General features: G+C 41.2%; 1 protein-coding gene across 1 annotated transcript; it reads left to right on the forward strand.

The window, feature by feature from the left end:
- Positions 1-27,730, forward strand: SLC6A1 (solute carrier family 6 member 1). The gene is made up of 14 exons (XM_044451260.1): positions 1-238; positions 1,543-1,674; positions 2,913-3,013; positions 6,148-6,257; positions 6,372-6,504; positions 7,041-7,175; positions 7,307-7,410; positions 8,616-8,740; positions 12,525-12,637; positions 16,899-17,030; positions 19,152-19,254; positions 20,601-20,701; positions 25,884-26,051; positions 27,626-27,730. The coding sequence occupies exons 1-14, from the start codon at positions 1-3 to the stop codon at positions 27,728-27,730; spliced, it is 1,800 nt and encodes a 599-aa protein (XP_044307195.1).

Consider the following 27,730-nt stretch of genomic DNA (forward strand, 5'->3'; position numbering starts at 1 on the left):
ATGGCAACAAATGGAACAAAAGTAGCTGATGGACAAATCTCCACAGAACTTAGTGATGCCTCAATCACCAATGACAAGCCTAAGACATTGGTAGTGAAGGTGCAGAAGAAAAAAGGAGATATCCCAGAGAGAGACACCTGGAAGGGCAAATTTGACTTTCTCATGTCCTGTGTGGGTTATGCAATTGGCTTAGGGAATGTGTGGCGGTTTCCATACCTTTGCGGAAAAAATGGAGGAGGTACATGTTTCAGCTTATATAATTAAATGTGGTGAATTTTTATTTTATTTTAACAAGGGGCTTCTTCGGTATTAAAACTCAAAGATTAGTAACAAAGAAGAGAAACATGAGAACAGGTTACCATTTCTAACACAGATGTTAGAAAATGTGTAAGATTTGTTCTTCGTTTTATTCTTGCAAGACTTCCTAAACAAACTTTACAGCTTGGAATGTTGCTGCCAGTACACCACTGGATGCCTTCGCCACAACAGGTAGTCCCTTCAAGGAAGGGCAACAGTTCATTTCTGCTACTCTCTGGCACTTGAAAACATTAGTACAGCACAGAAATAATGTATATGCATTTGAGTTTCCTTCTGGCTGCTCTGGAATCCTTTGGAAGGGTGCACAACCCATTCCACCAGCATCCAGCCCAAGTGGAGAAGAGCAATGAGGCTCACAAGGACTGCTCTAATTACTCTTTGCCTTTCCACGTTGTGCAGACCACCATGGCTGCTTTGTGTAAATGATATACCATTATCGTGGGCTTCAGTCACAGCAAATAGCTTTTGGAAGATGGTTGTGTCCTGCTTCCCCTGAGAACATCTGCATTTGCCTTTTACAGTAAAGCAGCCACTCCTACAGAAAGCAGGGCACAACCAGTTTCAAAATAAATCCTCTGGCCAGGTAAGAGTTAGATTAGGGTATTCAGTAGGGGTTTATCCTCACTGTGAAGCAAAGCAAAGCTGTTCTGCTCCTATTAGCTGCTGATGAAATGGCGTTTGATCCCATCTATTGCATTTAGGAGCAATCAGAGCAGAACTCAAGTTCTCTGCATCGTCAGCTTACAAGACACAACAACGAAGCATAGGATTAGAGATCGCTATCTTCTTGGGACAATGCTGCCAAAGGAGATCTATAGCAATTAGGTACGAATTGCTGAAGCTCAGGGGTCCAGCTCTGAACAGCGACTTACACAGAAACCAGTAGGACAGCATTGCTGGGCTGTTTAGCATGGCAGCCCATCTTACAGCATTTGTAAGCCACCCAGAGAACCTTCAGGTTATGAGGCGGCATAGAAGTAGAATGAATGAATGAATGAAACAATGAATGAATAAACTTCTAAAAGTAAAGATAGTTGAGCTGGAGTTGCCATTTTATGACTAGATAAAAGTAGCAAATAATACAGAATTTATATTAAAATGTTTTTCCTTCTGCTGAATTTAAATGGGGAATTGATGTTGGAACCCTTGCTTAATGATCTGCTTGAGGAAATCACAAAATTACATTCTTGTTTATTGAATTGTTCATGATCTCTATCCTTCCAGGGGCGTTTCTGATTCCGTATTTCCTTACGTTAATTTTTGCTGGAGTCCCCCTCTTTCTTCTGGAATGTTCGCTTGGCCAATACACATCCATAGGAGGCCTCGGTGTTTGGAAACTTGCCCCAATGTTCAAAGGTACAGTAATGGATTAAACACATTGCCATTCAAGACAGTAATTATACTTGTGACATTGTCTCTAAAGTATTAATACTTGCCATTGATTCCAAAATTTTTCAATTTTAGAATATGCACTAAATGTATAGATGTCCATCGTTAAGCAAATAATATTTAAATGATAAGCAGAGCTGGGACACTACCACTAACTGAATATCCATTATTCCAAAGTGTATGGACCAAAAGGGGAATAAATGAAATGAAACTTCCCACTGCCACATTATTTATGAAGTATTTTGAGAATAAGCATTTGCATACATGTGTGAGTAGATACAGTACATTGTATCATATCTCAAAGAGCACCAGTCAGTTTGAATACAATCTCTTGTAAAATCTGACAAAAAATGTTTCTGCACATCTGTGATTAACTACCCAGCCATTCCGTTGAGCAGGAATTTGAACTCAAGTGATTCTACTCTGCATTATTTTCTTTCCACTTGAATTCATTTTGCACCACCCGTATCATTCCTTTCTGCAAGCATAATTTCCTAGCTTTAGGGTGGCTGTGTTTGCAGACTGCTTAGAAGTTCCTCTAAGGCCATTTTCTAAAGATCCACTCTCTTTCCTTTGCTCCGCAACCTGAATTTGCTGGCATTCAGTGAACCTAGCTGCCCTCGGCCTTATTTCTTACTATTATTTCATTTCTGTACAGCCCAATAGCCAAAGCTCTTCTCGCCCTTCTTCCCTTCACCTCTTTATATCATTGTTTCCTGCTCATGACAGACAAGTCATCTCTTTCAACACAAACAGAAACCTAAACAGAAGGTTCAATTTTGTATACCACTGTTCAACCCTCATTCAGAAGGTCTGTAGACTTTTTCCAAACCGACTTCCAAACTTTTGTAGAATCTGCTTCGACAGTTAGCCATGCATTAGGCAGAATGAGGTGGCTGTCTCAGGCAGCAGCTATTCGATGCCCTGAGCTGGCAGTAAATTCTTAGTTGTTTATTTTGTTTGTATTATATTTTTACTGAATGGAGAATGGGGATTGAGAAAGACGTGGCAGAAGGACAGTTACTTCAAGTGCCAAAATAATTCAGCTGGCCTGAAGCATTATCAGTATAAATGTGCAAAAATACAACAGATTTTATCTTAGTGGAAGCTTAGCTCTTCAGCTGTTATCATTTGACTTGTATTTTGAAACCCTTCTGTTAAGAATATGATTAATCTGCAACACTAGCATTTTTTTTCTCTTGCAGGTGTGGGATTAGCTGCTGCTGTCCTGTCCTTCTGGCTTAATATTTACTATATTGTGATTATTTCCTGGGCTATATATTACTTATATAATTCCTTCACTACAGTAAGTCATCGTTCTTCTCCTGTTTTAAAAACTTATTACAGTTCAGTTTGATTAATGGAACTAATATTTAAAAGGTCATGATATATGTTAAGTTATAAGGCCCGGTCCACTGTAATGTTTTTGCCTGATTTGATGAGCTCTTAGTAACAAAGAGCCCATTCCATCATTCCCAGTAGATTTAGACTAAATCCAATTGGATGTTAATTCTCACCTCATATAAATTAGTCTAGCTTGCCCAGCACCACCACCATCAATGGCCTGTGGCCATTGGAAACCTCTTATAGAAATATGATTTTTGGACACAGTAAAACCTTTTTGTGGTAAACTTTTTATGGGAAAAGAAGGCAGGATAATTATAGAAATACATAGCTTTGTCTTGTACTTTAAGCCTGGAGCTAGTGCAAGTAATTGAAATTGGAAAGGACTGCCAAAGCCCTCTCAGCGAAAAGCCAGCTCAGGCCTCTCGCCCTTGCTGGCACAAGCCAGCTAGACTTTGCAGTGGCAGATTGTCCACCAGTTCATGCAACATCATACATACTTAGGGATGATCTGCAACTGGAACCCTTTTCTGTGCTTATTTATCAGAAGAAAGTTCTGTTTGAATTCTCTGAGGTTTCACCGTGCATTGGTTTCTGTCCTTCACCAATCAGGATTTATTTAATTTATTTTAGAGTTTTTTTCCATCTTGCTCCCCATAAAGCTCACTGAAAGATATTTATATGGTCAGAAATAAAAAGCACCAGTCAAAAAGGACACGATCAGCACAGAGGCAATGAATACCATAGACAGCAGCTGCCTGAACATTATCCCATGCTAACAGTAATTCAGGCAGTGGTCTTCACAGGGAGGGAGGGACGGAGGGACGGAGGCAGGCTATAGGCTGACATATTCCAAACCTACTGAATAACAGTATATGGTTTCAGAAAGGAAAAAAATAACCCAAATGGGAAAGAATATTTAAACATTGGACCTTTCTGAACATGTGTGCTATAATGATAAAGATGTACCTCTAAGTTGGATCTCAGGCTGAATTGCTTACAAACGGGACAATATATCATGACATCTGAGTGTGGATTAACAAGGCAACAGGCTAGTACTATTATTCTTAAGGGTGCAATCCTGTGCATGTTTAGACAGAAAAAAACCCTACAATTACAAGCATGCCCCGGCCAGTAAAGCTGGCTGAAGGTGCGCTGAGAGTTGTAGAAAAAAAATTGGTATAAACATGCATAGGATTGCACCCTAAACTGTTAAAGCTGAAATTGCTAGGCATCCCAACATGTTTCTGTGATGAAGACCTCATATGCAAAGCTGCTGCTGCATCATTCTTAATGAATTAAACATATTTTACCTATATGTATGTGTTTTGGAGGGTCCTCTTTTGGTCCTGTGTGGCATGATCTATTATCATAATTAGCAAACTGAAGCAATGCCCCTTTTACTTCTTGATATAGGTCAGCCTTCCTGATCCCCGTGTTCTCCACATCTTTTGAACTACACTCCCCACTATCCCTGGCCATTGGCCATACTGGTTGAAGCTGATGAGAACTGAAATCCATTATACCTGGTCTCCAGGTTGGGAAAGGCTGATCTAGGCTCTGTTTAGAAGTTACCCTTTCCCTTCTGAAGAACTATGCATAGCAATAACCAAGTGGATCTTGGGCTCCCATGTTTCATCTTCTGTGCCCAATGAGAGGAGCAAAAGCTGTGTGAAGTACTACACAGGCAGCCCAAAGCACACTGTAGATCTCAGCCCATTATTTTTGCATTACATTTATTTTTTGCTCTTGCGAGGAACTTCTGGCAGCTTTAATCCTCTTCCCCATTTCATCCCCATGACAACAAATCTGTGAGGCAGATTAGGCTGAGAGTGAGTGAGTGGCCTAAAGTCACCCAGTGAGCTTCATGTGGGCCTTCTACCTCTCATCAAGACCACAGAAGCTCCTTTGTCTTCCTGAATCCCTGCTTTTCAGAGGAAGGCAAGGGAAGCCACCCGAATTGGGAGCTGCCACCTCGAGGTGCCTGGAGCTCCCTGAAGTCATTCCTGAAGGAGCAGCTACCTCTTCATCTCTTCTCAGCAAAGCAGTGACCAAAAGAGAACTGCTCTGGTATTATCATTACTTTTTATCCATCCATCCATTTTATTTCTCCATTGTCCAATAGCCAAAGCTTCTCTCTGTGCACCGAGGGACTCCTCTTTCTCGATGCTCAGAGAGGAATGCAAACACATTAACAATCCAGGAAAAGTTTGCCAGATTGTCAGTTTGCTACTTGATTCATATCCCATTTCTCAGTTTACAGAAAAGAAGCGGTTCTCCTGCAATATCCAGTATGTGTGTGAGAAAGGTGTATGTGTGTGTACTGGATGTGTGAATGGTAAACATTGTAGAAACGGTGAAGGGTGCAGTGGTGCACCCACTTTAGGGTCTGCCATGTGGCCCTTTGACAGTATGCATAAGAAAAAAATGGCCCAGTAGGACTTTAAATTGCACCTCCACTCCACTTTAGATATAACACAGGCCTACTACTTCACTGAATTTTGAGTGTCAGCCTTACACCCCAAAAAGTAGATTATGTAAAAGCAACGATTTGTTGCCTTCAGAGAAACTCTCTGTTTGAGTCAATGTTTCTCCAGTTACAGTCCAGCAAATACTCTCTCACAAAAACACTATTCATACAGATAACACACATACACACACACTTGCCCCTGTCATATGCATACACTGGCAAAGAGAGAACTGCTCATTCTGGAACTGCTCCTTCAAGTCACTGCATGAGTCACTCTTCTGGATGCTCCTCTTCTGAAGACCAGCAATTCTGATATTTCTGGATCTAAAGTCATCCTCCATTCCCCTGAAGACAGCAAGTTCTTTGTGTCTTTGGAAATTGCACAGAGCAAGGAAACTTAGCAGCATTTAAGAGATAAATGGGCAACTGAATCACACTACTTGGAGAAACAAGGGTAATTCATGACACCTGAGGAAGATGAATGGATTGAAAAACTGAAACCAAATTACTGTCTACATTGACCATCATGTCTAGACAAGCCGATATATGTTATGTTACATTGGCTTATAAAACATTGATGTTTTTATTCTTCTCTCTCCACTACCCATTTCTACCTCTTAAATTAGAATCTTCCATGGAGACACTGTGATAACCCCTGGAACACGGACCACTGCTTTTCAAATTACAGTATATCAAATACCACCAACATGACAAGTGCTGTTTTGGAATTCTGGGAGTAAGCCAAGAATAATATTTTTCTCATTCCTACAAATGTGTATAATGAATTTCTCACTACATGTACAAAAAGAGCAAAATTAGAGATGTTCATGCATTTCCTCTTTGATTTCAGACGTAATATGCACCAAATGACAGATGGGCTAGAAAAACCGGGCCAGATCCGTTGGCCATTAGCAATTACTCTAGCAATTGCCTGGATTTTGGTGTATTTTTGCATCTGGAAGGGGGTAGGCTGGACAGGAAAGGTAAGAGTATCTTTACGAATCCAAATGTTGCATTATGAATCACAGCTTTCTAGCAATTTAGCAAAATACTGATTAAATCCTTTCAAGTGCTTTACTATATACCACACATGCTAGAGGCTTTGTTTTTACCCTTTGCATATGTGTATCTCTGTAAATTATATTTAAAATATTATGTAGGTTTGAGGTATTGTCTCTATTGCTATGCAAATTGAAATTGTAATAACTTGAACTGGGCAATTTGATAGTACTGCTATGAATGTAGGCATTTAATAGGAGTAAAAATAATAAAAGCAAAAATGACAGGCAGCCAAAAAGAGACAAATTGGAGCCTGGAGCTGTTTAGTGACCTGGGAATACTGAGACCACATACCTAGCATTCAGGCAGGAAGAGCAGAATACTGTTACATCTCTCTCAGCTTCCATGACAAAAACTGGATTTAGAACTCACTGTGTTCCTGAAGTCCAATGTTAAATTCACTTAGAGAGAAGTCTATCTGGCCACTGCTTCAAAATGTCAATTTTATTCTTTGCATTAGGTGGTATACTTCTCTGCTACATACCCATATATCATGTTGCTTATCTTGTTCTTCCGTGGAGTAACATTACCTGGAGCAAAAGAAGGCATTTTATTCTATGTAACACCAAAGTTTGAGAAGCTCTCTGATTCTGAGGTAACCATTCAGCTTTTGTAACCTCGACAATTCATAATATTTGTTAGTATTATCCCAACTATATTTTCACCTTTGACATTATAAGCTACCAATCCTAAGCTTACAGGCATGCATTTGTCCGTTATAATTAGGTTTGGCTGGATGCTGCCACACAGATCTTTTTCTCCTATGGTTTGGGTCTTGGCTCATTGATTGCTCTTGGAAGTTATAATCCTTTCAACAATAATGTATACAGGTAAAACAATTACAATTCTGTACTAGCCTACAGTTCTAGAAATATAGCTATAGAGAAATCAATTCAGTTCCCAGGGTATGGAATTCTTTAGAAGTTCAGATGGATGAGGCCTTCCAATTAAACACAGGAAACAAGAAGTTCCTCTTATAGTAAAATCAGGGTGACAGAGGTATTGCTCAAGAAGAGATTCTGCACATAACACTGGACCTCCTAGATGAGATACAGGGTAGGAATCATTCAGTCAACAAATGCCAAATCTGCTTGGTCTGGTCCCTATCACTTTAGAAACAGAACAGGTCAACCTAAAAACAAAATAGTCATTTCTACATATTCAGAGGATTCCAATTTTTTTCATAAATTAAAAAAAAATTAAAAAATGTCTGATAAGGCCTGTGTTCAGTGGTTTCCAGGACCTATGGAAGGTCAAAGATGTCTGTTCATGAGAGAATGAATATGAACAGGGAGGTCTACTTGATATCTTGAAGTGATCTTCTTGATAGCCTAAATTGGTCTGAGGAGGGCATTGGGCTTAGCCAGGTGTATGTTGTGAGACTCAACAACTTCTGTCCCTGTACCATAGGGGAAAATTTCAAGAGGAAGGAAAGGCAGAAAGGAACTTCCCTTTCCCACTTCCCACCATCTTCCCTTCTTCTCCTCTCCCTCCCTGTGGGCTATATAGCAACAGGACAACATAGCCTTATTCCCGTTGGGTCTAGCGGCCCTTAGCGCTGTATAGCACACCAGAGGTAGGTTTCAGTATGGTGGGAAAGTTTACAGCCCTCCCCCCACCTCAGCACAACCTCCCCTTTCTATTTGTGAGTGCTTCTCTTCGGGACTATAGATTTTTAGCAATATTCTGCTGCAGGTCAAACTGACCCTTTGTGTGAGTTCTTGAAAGTCCAGCTCCTAGTGTAGTGAGAATAACTTTTAATGTTCCGATATCATGTATACTTGTGTGTGAAATTCTTTCTGTTGCCCTCATCAGCGTGATATATGATATGAACTGCATATAGCATCTATAGACAGAAACATAATAATAGACACATAAAGATGGATTTTTATTTATTTATTTATTTGGAGAACAAATAACTTGGAGATTAAGTACACTGGTTCATTTCCTCTTACCCACACACTGTCCTTAATGCCACTGAAGCATCCCATTTTCCACAGTTTTATTATCCTCCTCTCTTTCTCTTCCCCCACAGGGATTCCATCATAGTGTGCTGCATAAACTCTTGCACAAGCATGTTTGCAGGTTTTGTTATCTTCTCCATTGTTGGATTTATGGCTCACGTCACCAAACGACCTATTGAAGATGTTGCCAAATCAGGTTTGCTGCCTCTTCACAATTGCATCATAATATAATTTCATTAGCTAGTACTGAGAGCAATTAACCCCGTCCTAACATTGCTGGGCTGAGCTAATATTTCACTGTTCAGCTGTCCTCTGTCCAGCCAATGGAAAATGAGATGACCCAATTCTCTGATCTGGGGAGGTCAAGGAGGGAGCAGTTCTCCTAGCTGATTGCTTGCCTTTACTGCAGCAGCAGTGATTGGCCTGAATGTCTTTAAAAGCCCTCAGCACTGATGTCGGTGATTATTCTGTTTCGATCCTGAACATTTCTTACATCAGCCTCAGTTTGTCCATTGTCAACCTCCCTTCCTGAACTGTTTTACTAGTGCAAGCAGGAGAGCTCCTGTCTGAAAGCTGATGTTCTGAGACATCATGAGAAACTCCAAAATGTTTGCTCCCCAAAGTGGCTGTCTAGGAAAAATGGGTTTGCCTGCACCTGTGAAGCATCTGTACCTATATGCATTCCTAGCAAACGACACACCTCACACAGCATTGCTAAGTAAGGGAAGGCACGGTGTCTGCCATACTTCACAGGCCTGGGAACGAAATCAGTGCAGGCATGCATAGGTGAGCAGCTGATCAGTACTGTTAACGTCTGGAGGAATTATAACAGTAAGACAGGCAGGCAGGGGCACAGAGGTGCGGGGGCGGCTTCAGGCAAATGCAGTGGAAGGGAAAGGGTAAAGCAGCAGGGACCTGAAGTAAAGCTATGGCTGAGGATCTCAAGCCATGGAAATAGGCCTGTGCTTGCCTGCCATCTCCTCCCTGGCTCTCTGTTACCACTGCCTCTTTCAGCGCTAGCCCCAAACTCCCACCCACCTCCAATCATGAGGCCATTTGTGTCCCTGTAAAAGTGTGTTTGTCTCAGGGGGAACTCGGGGCCACTGTAAAGCAGCAACAAAAAATGTTTCTTTGGGCTGTACTTTCCATTCTGACACACTGCAGCAGCAGGTCTTCTCAGGCGGACAAAGGTCCTCTGGGGCTGCTTGCAGTGGTGGCGGTGGGCCTGAGCCCAGCAGCATTCTGCCTCAGTGGGAGGGAAATGTATGCCACTTGATCGCAGTGGCTGGGAAACCATCCCCATACACGCAACACCCCCCCCCCCACAGAACAGGAAGGAAGGCAGGGAAAGGACACGTCTCCTCCTCTTCCGTCCTGCTGGTGTAAGCCGATTGGGCTTCGTGTGGGGCAGTTTGCCCACCTTCAGGTCTCTCCACTACACCTGGTAGGATTATTCTGTCAGTTTCCTGACCCAGAGCAACTTGTCAAAGTGGAACAATAGAAAGCCAATCTAGCAAGATAACATACTGCTTTAAAATATCAGTATTTGACAGAATGGGCCATCTAGTGAGATTGCTGTTCTTCGCAACCTCTGTAATGAGCCTTATTTGGGTTAATTACTACTGCTTGAGGGGCAATGCAGAGAGTTCTTGTAATGGGGGCATAGCATGATTATCCATCAGCATCCTATTTTATGGCACTGACATATTGCCATTTGGAGTATTTTGTCAGCACTTTACCAGTGATACCATGCATTTTTTTTTTACCTTAAATGTTTATTTGTGTGACAAGTTTCATCCTGAATGTATATTGCAATTTTTGCTGTCAAGTATAAAGGGCAACCCAGAGCCCTGATTGCTTTAGCAAAGTAATCAAACAATGTCCTGAGTGCCAGGATTTTAACTGCATAGTAGTGTCACTGTAAATAGAATATAGATCAATGTAGTTAAACAATGGGTGAGATAAGCACCTACACAGAATCTAGGTGGAATATTTTTACTAAGATTTAGTAAATGCTGCAATTATTTTAGCTATTTATTGCCAGGATGAAGAATTAAGTTGAATCCAGTTTTAGGACCACTGAAATCAATTAGACTTAACATTAGTCATGACTATCTGAAGTCACATTTATTTCAACATTCACACTCTAAGTATGACTAAATCTGGATCCAAAGCATGATAAAAAAATAATATTGATGGCATGGGGTCTCTAACATTTTTGGATCTGTGGACACATTTGGCAATATGAGAAACTGCCTTAGGCACACATCACCACAAAATGCCTGTCTTGGAAAGCATGGCTAATCACAAAGGACAAGTAACCTGCCCAAAAGATTAAACAGAAGGCATGACAACCTACAAAATAGCTCCTTGCAGGCCCCACTTTTCTATGCAATCAGCAACCTGTTTCATAGAAGGAAAACCCTTTCTCTGGCCCACCCTTGCCAGCCATATTGTTCTTCTTCCCATCTTGTTTTCTGTCACAGACCAGATAACCACTCAGATTACCATCCATACACACATACTCTGGCATGGGTCACATGTCAGAAGAAGCCATTCTGTGTGGTTTCTGCAGTTTTTTGCCTCAGTGTGCCTGACAGATGATCAGGTTCATGATGGTAAGTCTCCTTCCTCCCAACATCTCCTCCTGTCTCAGACCTCCAGCCAATATCTTAGGAGACAGCGAGAAATGAGGCACTTTTCTTTGGTAGCTGCAGTCATAATCCAACTTTGGCTTCGCAGGCCAGGTTGGCTTACTGTGGCTTCTACCACAATTCTGTTTACTGCCTCAGTGGTCCCGCTTAGCAAATGGAAGGCCCATTGCTCTGTTTCCCATTCCTTTTCCTGGGGACTGAGCACACCGCAGTAGGAAGCGTCAGCCTGCTTATTGCTTAAGAATGTATCTGAGCTCTCTATGTGGGCAAGAAGCATTTATGGGAAGAGAAGACAGCAGCAACTGAAGACTTTGTTCACTTTGATGCAATCCCAGTTGCCAATAATAGTAAACAGTTTGTTGTTGTTGTTGTTTGACAGGCACACAGAAGCTGATTTAAAGAAAGGGTGGCAGTTTCCAGCAAGAACAATTTCAGTGCTGCAAATTTCACGTACACAGATTCACTATCCTATGTAGGTTAAGAAGGAGAAAGCCCCGTCACTGCCAGCAGGCTCCAGCCAGTTTCCTCATAAAAATACTCCACAGGAAAGCCCAGAAAAAAGCCTTGGAAAGCTGCTGCTACTCAGAGCAGACAGTACTGGGCCAAGTTGGATCAGTGGTCTTGACTTGTTATAAAGCAGCTTCATGTGTTCATAGAGATACATTTATAGTGTTTTCATGTCACTGCCGCTGCTGGCATATGTGGAAAAGAGGTACAGTGGCCGCCCTTCCTGGTGGTCAGCCTTCTGCCGCACTTGCTGCTGCCGCCATGCACAGAAAAGGGGTGCCGTGAGCAGGCATGCCAGCGGCCATTGCCAGCATCCATCTTCCCTGCTTGCTGTTGCCGGTGGCGGCAGCAGGCGTGGAAAAAGAACACTGCTTGTGCAGCATGTGGTGAGTGCCCTGGGAACTCTGCAAAGCAGCCCAGAGTCCACAAGACTGAAACCAGGGAATCCAGTGGATTTTATGCACAAAGCAAATTCTTCGCATGTCTGTGCGAGGAATTGTCAGGCTGCACTGAAATAATTATTTTGAACATCATTGTCTCGGTATGTTCTGTACTTCATTCCACATCTTTTTATTCTCCAGACAGAACTGTCGAACTGTGCATTTGTAACATGTGATAACCATATTATTTATTGGATTTTAATTTACATATGCGTAGCTGCTGTCAGTCCTGATCGGCAGCTCCTTCATCTTTATTGTTGTTATATTTTGAAGAAAGGTATACAAATTATAGTTCAAGTAGATTTGTCATACATCATGGGACACGAGATCTTACATTGATTGATAATGAAACAATGCATGCCATTTTCCCCATTTCTAGGTCCTGGACTTGCATTTTTAGCCTACCCAGAAGCAGTGACACAACTTCCTGTATCTCCATTGTGGGCAATACTGTTCTTTTCCATGTTGCTTATGCTCGGGATTGACAGTCAGGTAATGTAGATGCCATTTTTCAAAAATTAGTTTTAGGGAAGATAAATGTTCAATGGTTGTAGATATGTACCAGTTATAAAGTTTTCTCATTGTAAAATATCAGGTAAATTTAAAAAATTGTCCGCAGAAGCAGACAAATTGGTCTCGTTCAGATGTAACCTTTCCAACCAACATGATTTGCTGGAAATGCGACTGTTTCCCTTCCCACATTTTCTTGTGCATCCTGCTTCAGTGGATAGTGTATGTATGGTCTCTTAAACCACCCTTTGCCTGTGATGGTAAACCAAAAAACTTTGGTTTTGAACACTCCTTACAAACCAGGATTGCAAACTGTGGTTTGATTCTGGTTTATATTGAACATTTAAACAACACATCCCGTTAGGATCATCACAAACAAACCTGCGGTTTACCTAAACAGAAGGTCTCCTTTGAAGCCCACACATGGAAAGAGGACAGAAAGGGAAGGGAGAAAAGCAAGCACTTGAGTTTGTAGCTCATGCCAGCAAATCAAGACCAAAAACGTTATGGTATATTAAGGCTACTAAACTGTAGCTTAGGGTTAAGCAAATGAGTCTTGAGCTTGTGCAGTTCCCTGTCCTCATTCAGCAGGATTTGCTTCCATTTTCAGCCAACAGTGGTATAGTTTAATGTACAAACCCTAAACTGTGGTCAATCTTAAATATAGTTTATTGAATTTACTCAGCTTCATAAACCAAAGTCTGAAGGTGACCTCTTAATGCAAACCCCATGCTAGGCATAATTAGGAAAGAAGCAGAAAATAGAACTGCCAAGATTGTACTTCCTTTATGCAAATCTTTGGTATGACCACACTTAGAATGTTCAGTTTTTATTTAGTTCTGGCCAACTTACCTGAAAAAGGACATGATTGAGTTGGAAAAAAGTACAGAGAGTGGCAATAAAAATGATCAAGAAGTGGAGGAACTCCTTTGTGAAGAGTGACTACAAGGGGAGACATGATACAGGCATTTAAAATAATGCAGTTCCATAACACTCAAACCTGGGGTCATCCCATGAAGCTGATTGGTGGGAAGTTTAGGACAGAAAAAAGGGAGAACTTCTTCATATAATGTATACTTAAACTATGGAATTTGCTGCCATGGGAAGTGGTGATGGCCACCAATTTGGGTGGCTTTAAAAGGACTGGATAGATTCATGAGTGAGGAGACTATCAGTGGCTACTAGTCTTGCTGCCTGAATGCTACCTCCTTTACCAGAGATGGCAGGCCTGCATACACCAGTTGCTAAGGAAGCGTTCAGTAAATGAATACACAGTTCTGGACAAATATGATAATAGGTGCCTCCAGTAACCAAGTTCAGAAAATTCTATTGCAAAGGACAAAACTCAAGAGGCATTAAAAAACACCAAATCCATGGAAACAAATTACAAAGAGAGTCAGTATAGTACTAAACAGAAGATGATATGGTTTCAACTGCCAATAAAATTTAAAATGACCATCTTTATCCTTTGTAACAGGAGAATAGACAGTCAGTACAAAGAATAAAATGGTATTTGAACCTAGGCTATATAGGATCCCCTATTTTTATCTAAAGAAATGCCATGTAACTAGAAAAGCACCAAGTCTACCAAATGCACAAGGATGCCAGACAGAAGCAACAACTGCATCTTTTATCATATTGCAGTATGTATCTCCTAATATTCTCCCTTGTGTAAGAGCAGAGGCAATAGGCTATGTTCTGAAGAGTCTAGCCCACTAGCTTTCCAGGAGGTTAAATTTACTGAAGACCCCACAATGGGAGAAGCTGTCAAAAATAGATACTCCTGGGAACAGCAATGCTAGCATGATTATGAAGCAGCCTAAATAGCACCTCTTATTTCTGATTTTCCTGCAGTTGAGGTTTTGCACAAGCTAATGGAACGTGTTCGTAGAAGGAGGGCAGATTTAATGTTCAACTATACTCAGATCTGTTCATTGTAGAAATTAATTGTAGCACATAAGAAGTAGGATGTAAGGCCTTGAAATTCCTCTGTTTACTAGGAAAAGAAATGAGGGGACTTCTCTCTCAGGTCCATACACGTGAAAGGATTGTAATTTTAGCAGTGCTTGGATTTGGTATTCATAAATTTAATATTTTAAAATGTGTCTGCATTTATTGTAATATGGAATCCGGCAACAAACATCCCTCCCTGGTCTTTATTTCTCTAAGTATCCTTGGTTCATGGAACCAACACAGTAGCCAAAACCTGACCCAAGAAGGCTCAGAACTAGGATGCACATAAGTGTGCTCTACAGACACTTTTTCCCATGAGTTTATTTTCCTCCATGCTGTGCTTATGATTGGTATGGGGTTCTTTTGTGCAAACAATCACTTTAAAGAATGTACAGACCACCATCACTCATAACAGTTTACATACTGCTTCAAATGGGCAGCTGATCATTATGAGATACCATTATAGAAGCACAAATACCTTCATTATGATGGTTGATCATCCTGAACATTGTGAAAGCTGGTCCCATGTTCCCCATTGACTGTTTTTTTTTTTTTTTCAGAGGCCATATTCTCTGTTTGGTTATATTCCCTGAGTGCCTTGGATTCTCTCCCCCTCCCCCACAGAGCCCTGCATGACCAGGAAAGGGACACGTGTGTCCTCCCCTCATCCTCTGCTGATCAGTTCCCTCACTTCTTCCCTGTCCATAGGTCAGATACTGGGCTTGTTCCATGGATGCTCTCTCAAGCCCAGCTGTTCTTGACATCAGCACAGGCAGCTTCCTTCCTGCTAGAAATCAGGCTGTGGCCTTCAGCTGTACCTCATTCATGGGGGAAGCCTTGTGGGGTGGGGAGAGTGTGCCAGCATGAGGGTCCTGTATTACTTCTGGCTGGGCCCACTCACATGTATCCCATGGACCAGCTCCTATTTCTACATCCTTTAATACATGCAAGTTTAAAATGTTCATGCTGCCTTTATGCAAACCTGACTTCAGAAATCTCCATTTGTATCAAGTAAGGCAGGATGGTTGCATGTTGAGTGCAGGAGTCTCCGCTTCCTTTAATGAACAGTTTGTCTGTGAAATTCACTGGATGGCCTTGGGCAAGTCATAGTCTTTACCTACATCACTGGGAAAGTGAGAGGTTAAAATATGGATTTCCTGCAAATCCACTTTATTAACCAAAAATAAGAGTGATAGAAAGAAACTCAGATACAATAATCAGTGTCAACAAACCTCAGTGTTCACCTTACTTCAGCTTATTGCTGAGAAAATGTACTCAGTACTTATCAAACAATTTCAGTTGTCTTTTTGTTCATTCTTTCATGAAGCCCAAGTTTTTGAAGGGTTATGGAAGAAAAAAGAATAACAGTGTTAATGCATTCTGAAGAAACTGCTTGAAATAAACTGCGTGTGACAAACTGAGTGTGTCTTTAGGCTGCTGAAACAGAACAGAAAAAGTATGTCTTCACAGTAAAGGCTTTCAGGATTCTTTTGTTGTTGGTTTCACTGTCTCCATCTGCTTCATACTAAAATTTCGAATGTTCCTGGTCTACTGTCACCACAGAAATGGCACCCAGAATGGTTTCATTCACTGGGAGAGACCATCCTCCATAACATGTTGCAGTGCCCTGTTGCCAGTTTTAACACTCTTTCTAGGGGGAAATCAGAGTTCTTTCAGTAGTAGAACAAACAATTGTTTTCCCTAAAGGTCCTCCTTACCCTGACCCTAAGAAGCAGCTTGAGGATCCACTTACGCATGTGGATGAAAGGGCACAAGGCTCTGTAAGGGAAGTTGAATATATTTATTCAGGGAGCAATCCTATGCATATTTATATACAAAAAGTCCTACAGCTCCCAGCATTCCCCAACCTTAAACTGAGCTCTAGGCATATCTAGATGTATCCCTCTAAGACAGGTTCTTGTAGTAAAGCAAACAATTAAAAGCCAATGAAACAAAAATCAGAACCCTAAAATCAAAAGTATAGTTAAACACCCCAGTTAAAAATCACTAATAGTTGAGCGGAATGAAAACATATTCATTGTGTGTCAAAATACCTCAGCAAGAATAGTTCCCTTTAGTTAGTCCAGAAAGGTGACCCACAATATACCAAATAAATATCATACCCTTCTGATTTTATTCATAGATTTTAATGAATCATAGAAGTTGTCCTATAGATAATCCAACTGTGACTTAATGCAAGACCAAAAGCAGTTAGGATAAAGCTGAATGTTAAAATAACGCTGTACTGAATGATGTTTTGATTTGAATATAACCTCTAATTCACTTTCAGTTCTGTACCGTTGAAGGATTCATAACAGCCCTAGTGGATGAATTTCCAAAGTTGTTACGCAGTCGAAGAGAAATTTTCATTGCCGCTGTGTGCATTGTTTCCTATCTGATAGGACTGTCCAATATTACTCAGGTAAGCCATATATTGGAGGTGTCTTACCCTTCACTTAATAAAATTGCATTTTGTGCTAAACAGAATTAAAACATTATATTTCTTTAGTGTGCCTACTGGGAGACAGAAGAGATTTCAGCTTTTCTTGAACTTCTGAATGTCAATAACCATTAAAGAATTTGAGATTAACACAGGGTATGAGTATTAAGCCTATGCCAAGTTTAGACTTTCAGCTTGTTTGATTCAGCTAGTTTACAGACAATGTGAATTCCATTTTCCTTGTTAATTCTTACATATCCTTAGATAGAAGAACTACATAAGGCCAATAGTTTTCATAAAGATGTTGAACTTAGTGGTACTGATTACATAAGTTCACCATGCTTTATTACCTAAGCTAAAGACCATGGCAAGATTTATTACTTAATTTAGCAACTTGCAAAATATATTCCTTTAGATACTGTAAGATATAAATGACAACCAAAACCATAAATATGTATTGTATTAAATATAAAATATGTAGTATGGGACATATTTTTAAACAGGAACAAAACATCTGTATAGATGTTGCCCTGTCAGCCTGCCCTCAGGTCTCTGGATGCTGCTTTTCAATGCCAGATCGGTGAATGATGAGACCATGCTCATTCACGAGTTAATAGTGGATTCTGGTGTGTACAACCGAGACCTGGGTCAGGAAACAGGGAGGAGTTAGCCCTTCCCAACTCTGCCCACCTGGGTGCTTGGTACATCATCAGGGAAGGCACAGAGCTGAGGGCAGGGAGCTGCTGTGGTCTAAAGGAATCCCAGGCCCCAGCAGCAACTGGAGTTTGGAGTGCAGATGACATGCAGATCTATTTCTCCTTTTAATCTTCAATATCTGAGGGTGTTGATGTGCTAAACCCATGCATGACTGCAACAGTGGACTGGACAATGGCCAACAAACTACAGTTCAATCCAGACAGGACTGAGGTGCTGTTAGTGGACCGTTCTTCTGACCAGATGGAGGGTGCACTCCCTTTAGAGGAGTAGGTTCATAGCTTAGGGGAGCCATCTTTGTCACTTGTGGACCGAGGGGCCTCAGTGGCACAGAGTGCCTTCTACCAGCTTCAGCTGGTGGCCCAGCTATTCCCCCGATCTGGACAAGGATGGCCTGGTTTCAATATTCTATGCTCTGATAATCTCTAAGATAAGAAAACTGTGGCATTCAAAACATGGTGCTGGAGGAGAGCTTTTCAAATACCCTGGAGTGACAGAAAGATGAACAAGTGGTTCCTCGTTCAAATCAAACCAGAACATTCCCTAGAAGCAACAATGACAAAATTGAGACTATCATACTTCAGACACATAATGAGAAGGCAAGACTCCCTAGAGAATATAGTCGTGCTCAGGAAAGTTGAAGGCAGAAGAAAAGGAAGACCAAATTAGAGATGGATTGACTCCATAAAGGAATCCATAGCCTTGGATTTAGAACAGCTAAGCAGAGATGTCATGGATAGGACATATTGGAAGGCTTTCATTCAAAGGGTCTTCAAAAGTTGGAGATCACTTGATGACACATAACAACAACAAATTACTGCAATGTACTCTGCCTGGGGCAACCCTTGAAGACTGTTCAGGAGCTGCAGCGTGTGCAAAATGCAGCAGCTGGATTAGTAACAGAGACCAGAAGCCCAAACACATAGCACCTGTTCCAGCCTGCTTGCTTCAAATGCCTATATGTTTCTGAGCCCAATTCAAGGTTCTGCTTTGAATCAGTAAAGCCTTACATGGCTTGGGACCACAACACTACCTGGCAGACCACCTCTCCCAACCACAAACTATCCATGAAAGATCATGGACCTGCCTCTGATTGAAGCTCAGTTGGGACCAACAAGGAAATGTGGCAGCTCTCGGTTATGGAACAAGGTCCCCACTGAGACCTGCCTGGTGCCAATTCTGATATCTTTTCAGAACCAGGCTAAGACTGCCCTGTATGACAGGGCACTTCAGTAGCTTTACGTAATATCAGGGCATTCTGTCAACTGCTTAAGAGGTCTTGTGAGTAAGCTATTGTAGTTTTTTAAATTTAGTTTATTTTTTATATTGTATTTGTATTCCATTCTTATTCCAAAGTGCAACGAATTGAACATGCCTTCTGAATTGCAGGGTGGACTATATGTGTTCAAGCTTTTTGACTACTACTCCGCAAGTGGAATGAGTCTCTTATTTCTTGTGTTCTTCGAGTGTATCTCCATATCCTGGTGCTATGGTATGTGATGTTATAGTATTTGACATTTATGAAAACAAGTAATAAGACTAGAACTTATGTAAAGGAATCACAGACAAAAAAGAATAATTGAGCATAATCCAAGGTGAGACCAGTAGATTATGTTGCCCTCGCTCAAGTGATCACTAATCAGGGACTGCCCTCCTATGAGGTGTGGTGAACCTCCTGCCTCAGGTGATACAGCCCACCTTTCCCACTATTTGCTGCTGCCACTGCTCTACCTCTCACCCACTACATTGCGGCCATCCTTCTCTGTGGAGCCTATCAGAGTGGACCAGCAGGTGGCCAAGCTCTCTGAAGAGCCATATCAGCTGGAAAAGTGACCAGTGTGGCTTTACACAGAGGTGGTCACACCCAAATACGGAGGAGTCCTGCCTCGGAGTCAAGCACTGTGGAAAGACAGATGCCCCTGGAGACCACCTTAAGTTACAGGCAATTTCCAGGAATACTCCCTCCCATAATGCCTGACCCCTCAAGCCAGGCCTTTGAGCATGGCTGCCATGCTGAGGAACCATGCCAACCACTTTTCCAGCTGACATGGAAAAGTCATAGAGACTTTGGCTACTCTGCAGAGCAGGCAGTGACTGCAGTGCGATGGGTCAGCAGGGGTAGAGGGGGCGAAGCTGGTGGATGGCCAACAGGAGGGAAGAGTCAGATCAGGCTGGGTGGTAGAGGTGCCTTCATGGGACCTTTTCAGACCAATTCCAAAAGACCTGTAATAAATCTCCTAAATTTTAATGCCTCTTCTGTTGACGCCTGATTTCCCCACTTCTTTGTTAAAGTAACATACTATTGATTGACACACCTTTCTTCCTCTTTATGGGTTGTTTTAGACAGCATTGTGTTTGTGTAAGGAATACAAAGAGTTCATATGACCTAATGCTGAATGTAGACAAAATTTCCCCTTCTAACGCTTCTGCTTCCATGAAATTGAACTTTCCCTGCTTTCCACCCATAATGTTGAGCCAAGAACAAAATACGGTTCTATAATCACCCCTGTGTCAAGAGCTATTGGAATATTGCCCAATATTTGGTTTGTTGTTCCTCACCTCCTCTCTCTTCCATGGGTTGTGTGGTCATTTCTCCTGTGCCCAAACCTCCCCATCACTACCACCACCACCAGTCTTACTATTTTCCTGGCAAAAAGGCTGCCTCATTCGTATTACCTGGGGACAGAACCACAAAATCACTGGGACTAAACTGGGGCTTATTTTCATCAGAATTTGGGGAGATTGTCTGGAAAAGCCTTACAGGGAATCCAAAAGCACGCAAACATTCATTACAGGGTTCATCCAACAGACATTTTCTTTCTTTCTTTTTTCCTTTAGGTGTGAATAGATTTTATGACAATATTCAGGAGATGGTTGGGTACCGGCCATGCATCTGGTGGAAGCTCTGCTGGTCTTTCTTTACTCCAATCATCGTGGCAGTAAGAAATAAAATTGTGTTATAATATGAAAGATATTAAACCTTATAGAGTAAGATAAAATTATGCACACTCATTTTAAACATCCTGCTTTCTATCATTTTTCTTAGTGTTAGTCACAGAACACTTAAGCTCAAAGTAAATTATTTTTAAAAGTCTAAAGGTGATTTGCTAATGTTTGAGTGGGCCTAATCTGAATAGTCACAATAACTGTTAAAGTATTGTATCATCATTGCCTTCACAGCCACTGAGTGATGAGTTCAAGATGCATTTACTTTGCATTTACTTTGAGATCTTTCAAGTCTGACAAATTCTGCTCTCTGATTTCCCAAGTTATGCCTTTTAAATAATTTGCGTTCTGTAAAGGCATCTAAATCCTCATTGATTTGTTTGTAAAGTTCACATTTAAAAAATGCCAAGAAACAAAAGAAAAGTATAGCATCCTTTAAATGCCATCGACTGAGGTATGTTTAATCTGCCTTATGTTAAGAGCCTTCTGAAAGCATATAGGCAGATAAAGGCCAAGATGGGGCAATCTCCTAGGAAGAATATAAAATCTTTGTACATCACGTTGGAACAAATTTGGCAACTAGTGCGGAAGAAGTCTGTATGAATCAGATGTTTTGTGATGTGCAGCCACTGCAGCTGCCATAGTTCTTTGCAGCCAGATAGCCCATTGAGAAACCCAGGATTGCATGTGTTTATATAGCCCATAATCCCACTTTTGTGCCTTCAAATGAGATGAGAGGCTTGTTGAAAAATCATGTGAAGCGCCCCTCCCGCAAAAAGCTGACCTCTAAGCTAAAGTTCCCCACAACACCAGGCTGATTCACTGTTGCTATGGGGTGGATCTAGGCCAGCCAGGGGCCTAGACAGATGCTGAGTCTGCTCTGATTCCAGGGCTATGACAAGTGAACCCACATACCAGCCCCATACAAGAGTTGGGATAGTAATTTAGTTTTAAGTGACTTAGGCAGGGGTCTCACTAACTTCTCTCCTGGTCCAGCTAATAATAATTAAAAAGCCTAAGCAGTTGATTAGCCACCAGAGCAGCAGCTTTCAAATACAGACCAAGTACAGAATTCATAAATGTCATATCCAAATATTTATATGAGTTGGCCTGCAGCTCTAACAACTGATTATCCAGGCTCCATGTCCATTTCTTCCCAAACATCAGGCTTTCAATTTTGGAAGCCTCACCTTATCTTAAGACTCTTAGAATTCAGCATATCCCCAGCTGGGTATGCAACAGAAAAATAGCATTGTCATATAGCATCAGCATATAACAGAATAACAATACTCCTTTCTCTTAATTGGGGAGGGGGAAGTGTACCTGAAAAAGAAAGAAAGAACTCTACATTGTTAAGCTACAGATTAAATAAAAGCAATGCCAACAGTCACCTTTGTCTCCCTCATTCAAAGCAAAAACTTCATAGAATCATAAAAGAGTAGAGTTGGAAGGGGTTAGGAAGGCCACTGGGTCCAACCCCTGCTGTTGCGGGACACCAAGTTACACCATCCCACTCAGATGGCTGTCCAGTTTCTTTTTGAAAGTCTCCAGTGTGGGAGAGCCAACACAACTTCCAATAAGTTCTCTGCTGAAGTGTCTCTAAAATGGATGCTAGAGTTAGCATACAACTCTTGCATATAATTCTCAACAACAGACCACAATCCATATTCAAAAGAGACAGTCTGCGCCAAAGATAAAGCTAAGATACAAAAGCGGCCCCCAGATCTGCAAAGGCAGCAGAAAGAGAGTGATCAATGAAGACAAATGTTTCCTTACCAGCAGATTCAGGATGAAGCAATGGTCAGCTGGTGATCTACCATAGTGGAAACCTACCTGCTCCTCTGATAAAAGATTTCCTGAATCTATACAGCTTTCGTGTTTATCCAGAAAGTATCTTGCCTGTAGCTAGGTGGATTTTCCTTGTTCAGAGGAATACCAAAGGGAACAAGCATCAAGGGAAGGCCATTGTCTTCATGCCCTGCTTGTAGCTTACACAGGCTGGCCCAGAAATTCACACCCCAATTAATTCTCCCTTATGTTCCACCATCAATTTAAAAAAAATGGTATTCTGCTTTTGCCTATTTTCTTTGCCCATGCACTCCAATTCCATTTTACGCCTCCATAAATTTATTAAATCCATGTTCTGCCATCAGCTGGGTGAAGAAAAGTGTAAGATTTACAAGCTGTTCAAAAAATATTCACCATGCAGGTGGCACAATTCACCATCCTGCTACCACCAAGCACCACTTCTTCACCGTGCCACAGTACAGACACTCACTGTACAACTCTGGGCCATCAAAGGACAATGAGTAGATATGGTGAATCCTTGCTGGCAGCAAGCCATTGATTATTTGATTGATTGGATTTATTTAAAGAGCCACTCATTTCATTTTCCAAAGTGAAAGTCAGGCATTACTAAAGGATGTGCCAAATCTCATGATGAAAAAGGGAGACAAAATCCCAGGATGTTAAAAAAAAGTTTTATTCCTCAGAACAGTCCAGTGAATTTTAGCCCTGTACCATAAATTCCTCATCTATTTACAGGATTAATGTTTGAGTCATATTTCTTTTTTCAGAGATCTCTGCAGGCTACATTTTAAAATGTGAACTCTAAAGAGAACCCAAAAAATATATGTTATACATCTGAAACTCTATTCTGAGAAATAAACTTTTTTTTTTTTACATCACTTAGTCTCTCATTTTCCAAAATGGCAGCTGTCAACTTTCTGTACACTGAAAGAGAAACTAAGATCACACTATGCTCTTTGGTTGCACATGTAGTTTACTTCACAATATGGAGGAAAATCATGTACAGTATCTGTAATCTTAGAAAAATGTATTGACAAAATTTAGGGAAAATAGATATAAACTAATTCCTGTGTTTTCATTCATTCTCCAAATATTTCAACCCAGCCTGATGCCTTCTGTAAGGAAAAGTAATAAACATAATTTAAAATAAAATGCTAATCTTCCAACAGAAGGTTAGAGGAAGAAGCATAACATCTGCTCATTTGGCCTAAAATATGTTATTTCAGATAATTTAGTGTTTATTTTTAGTGCACAGGTGATGATAATCTAATATAAAAGCTGCCATCTTATATTTCCTTCTTTCCCAAAATCTTTCTTGTTGAGCAGAGAGAATATCTCCCTTTGCTGATTCAGTTAGCAAATGTAGCTTTGGGCTATGGTTGGCAGTGGGCAAGAACGGGCCTGATTGTGAATACATAGACAAGGCATTTTATGTTGTTGAGAACCAGAAAGAAAAACATGCAAACTGGATTTAGGGGGCAGTTCTGTGTACATTTAGACACAAAAAAGATATACACCTCTGCTAGGAGTTGTGGGATTTTATTTCCTGTCTAAGCATGCATCAAATTGTGCCCTTAAGATTTTTGTTGTGCAATGCACATGAAAATAACATGAATCAACATAAATGGCTCGGATCATTTTTCCTTGTACACCAAAAACCATGTCAAGTAGCAGTTTTTCAGACTGATAAGATTAATTCAGTAATCAAGTTTTAAACTCAACCTTACTAGGCATGTTTATTATCAAATGTCGTGTAAGACATACAGATCACACAGAAGCAGGTAGAACAGTTCAGGGATCTGTGAAGAAGTACATATATGCAGAATTGATGACTGACAGTTGCCGTTACCTCTTCAGCACGATAATGTGAGATGCTGAGCCATGGCGTAGCTTTCTGCTCCTGGCCTTCAGCACTGTGGAGTAAAGGTGTGTTTGCCCTACCATAATGAATGCACAAACTGGAGTCAGGTAAACAGGGAGCTGCTTGCATAGCCTGGGCTTCAGTAGCACCATGAGGGGTGGTGAGAGTTACTTTAGCCTATGGTAAAGTCCAGGAGGAAGACTAGGGGCAGGGAAGTGTAGACCTCCAAGCCCCAGTTCCACCCTTCTTTCTGTGATACTGCAAGCTATCATGCTCTGCCACCTTCACATCTCAAACTGTTATTGGAGGATTAACATTATAGAGAACACTATTAATCCAGTCCTAATTAATCCTGTTAATTCTGCCACCATGACTCCTTCAGCCTCAAAATCTTCAGAGCCTTTAAAAGGATATGCCCAGCATGAAGGAGAGGATTTGGTGTGGAGGGTGCTCCTCGGGACACAATGCCCAGCCTTTATCTTGGCGCCTTTACCCATAACCTGGTAAGGACTCCATCAGGACAGTTCCCTCTCACTCACCCTTCCACCCAGCAATCACCTCCACACCTAACCTACCTCAGAGCATAACATGGGAGAACTGAGAATGCCACCCTGAACTGTTTGGAAGAAGAACAGGGTAAAAATAAACATGTGATAAATTAAAAGGGGTGAGGTGTATCCCCAGGACCAAGCAGGAGTCACTCCATGGCCGTGCAGTCTTCCTAGAGGAGGAAATTTGTAGAATTAATAGGGAGGAATGTGTCTGAGGGGAAGAAAGAATGGCACACCATTATGTCATCACATTCTTGTGAAACCTCCTCTAATGTTAAGTAGCACTAAAGAGCTTCCAACCCTTGCTGCTTATTAGGGGTAGAGGGAAAAGGTTTGGATAGGGAGAAAGAGAAAACTGCCCTTTTGCTTTTTACCGTTCTTCCCTCATGAGAGGCCTCTTCCCAACTAATTTCCTACGCCCAAAATTGTGTCAGTTATGAGGGGCTAGACCAGGGCAATTCTTTCCTCTCCATTTTCCTTTCTCTTTCAACAAACTGCTCAACTACTCTTCGCAATTTTGGGCTTCAGTCTGTGTCATATTACATTTGTTTCTCTTTAAACATACGTTCAAAGAGGTCTACGTTCCAGAGAGCTTCCTGGGCAGACAGAAGCTACAAACTTGTCTGTGGATGGTTCTGTTAGGCACAACAGATGCCTCCCTCCTGTAAATCAAACATTTTATGTGTGTGCATTGTGGCAGTGGGAAGTTCGATGCGTTTCTGAAACTCACTAATACCTATCTTGGCTCACGTGTATCTGTGTATAGAGATTGGTGGCTGTCTAGAATTAAAAATGACAGTTTCTAAAAGAAGGGCTGATGGGAGAAAATAGTTTATTTATTTATTTTATACATGTATTTATAGGCCACCTATAACTGCCGAGGCTTTCCTAGGTGGCAAATGGTTAATAATAATAACTTGCATAACATAATAACTTGCAAAATATCCTTTTCAGGGTGTATTTCTCTTCAGTGCTGTGCAAATGACGCCTCTCACTTTGGGTGATTATGTCTTCCCAAAATGGGGCCAGGGCGTTGGCTGGTTCATGGCTCTGTCATCTATGGTGCTGATTCCGGGCTACATGGCATACATGTTCCTTACTTTAAAAGGATCCTTAAAACAGGTAAGCTCTGAGTTTAGTGCTGTGCTTGCCCTTGGGAGAGGTTCCAGGTTTAGCATGCGCCAGATACTGTTACATCCCCAATCATAATGTGTCACATACTTAGCTGCTTTAAGATGTCACTGGGTCAGCACAATGTTCTGCAATTCTATGTGGCCTCTGAAAACCGAAAAATTAATTTAAACTAAACTTAATCAGATCAGCAATGGTAGGCATGCCCAGTAACCTGCCATATATGCTGTTCGTTTGACTCTTTTCTGTGCCTTCCAAAAAGCGACCAGTGCTTTTGGTATGATAAAGTGAACACATAGGTCAGTTTGTGCCCATAGGAATGCTAGTTTGTTTTGCCCCACCCTCTTTTACCTTACCCAAATTTTTGTCCTGGGGATGCCACTTACCATGAGGCAACCTTTTCCTTTTTCACCCCTTCGGTTCAGTTTTGTACAGTCATTGCCCATTCTTTAACATTTATGGCTTTGTCAATGAGCACTTACAGGAAATCCGGTTGCTCCATTCTTTGGGTGTACTGGTTGCTCTGTATATACAGAGTTAATATTTGAGGATGGGGATTTAAGTAATGGATACTATCGCAACTGCTTTTGCCTATATCTATACAGATAAACCAGAATCAACATGTCAAAGTGCAAGGTTAATAAAAAGTCCACATAAACAGAATTGCCATCACCTGACAGCAGAAAGGCAAGGGCAATAAACTACCTGCAGGTGTGACTACAGAAAATGCACATCCCAAGTAACCTAGCATCCATCTAAGCCAGGACTTCCCATGCCAGAACGTTCTTTCAACCAAACATTAGTTATGTGGGCAGGATGATATGGGAGGAACTGGTCACTTAGGTTTTAAGAGAAGGGATGTTTGAGGGATCTTCTGTCAGGCAGAAGACTGAAAGTTCACCAAACTAGTGATCGCTGCAGCTTCTCTCTCTGCTTTGGAAAAGCACCTCTTCTGTCCATGCTAGCAAAGCAGTCCAGAGGAAGTGGCATTCAGATGGGCAGACAGGTTCACAGAGATGTGTCACATTATGATACAAAATGATGCCTGCATCTCAAGGAACCAGGATGTACATTCTCTTGTGATATTGTTCCCATTGTGTGGCAGATGAAAACGTATCAAACAGATCTGATTGGGTAAAATTGACACATATAAAAGGGCCAACTCTTACAGCTTTTCAGATTTAATTTTATTTTTTATTTAGGAAGCCCTATGCTTTTAGGAATATTTTTAGGAATGTTTAGCATGAGGAATTTAAAACTTTTCAATTTTTTTGATCACATTTTATAGAATATTCTGTAAGTCTACTTTGACACAACTAGGAAGACCAGGTGTAGTCTTTCCATAGGGGTTCCATGTCTCAAAGGGGTTCTAGGACTTTGAGCAGTATCCTTCAAAAGCCAGAATAATACCACAGAAATATGACCACCACTTCTCCACTAAATATACTTGAGAAAACTGTTGCGGTGTCAAGAGCCGAAATTCTGTGGGTGGTTTACTAAATCAAATGAAAATGAAGAACAATCATGTTAAAAATTGAATGTATTTCCCTTTTTTTCTACTTTAGCGTATCCAAGTAATGATCCAGCCAAGTGAAGACATTACTCATCCTGAAAATGGACCAGATCAGGCCCAGCAGAGCAACTCTGCAAACAAAGAAGCATATATATAA

This window comes from Varanus komodoensis, unplaced genomic scaffold (assembly GCF_004798865.1).
Source record: "Varanus komodoensis strain SLA01 unplaced genomic scaffold, ASM479886v1 scaffold6_2, whole genome shotgun sequence".
Taxonomy (NCBI): domain Eukaryota; kingdom Metazoa; phylum Chordata; class Lepidosauria; order Squamata; family Varanidae; genus Varanus; species Varanus komodoensis.

Excerpts from the sequence above, each read along its gene's own strand:
- SLC6A1 (XM_044451260.1), top strand. The coding sequence starts at position 1 with ATGGCAACAAATGGAACAAAAGTAGCTGATGGACAAATCTCCACAGAA. Across the intron at positions 3,014-6,147 it reads TATATAATTCCTTCACTACA|AATCTTCCATGGAGACACTG; the intron begins GTAAGTCATCGT and ends CTCTTAAATTAG. Across the intron at positions 7,176-7,306 it reads AGAAGCTCTCTGATTCTGAG|GTTTGGCTGGATGCTGCCAC; the intron begins GTAACCATTCAG and ends CGTTATAATTAG.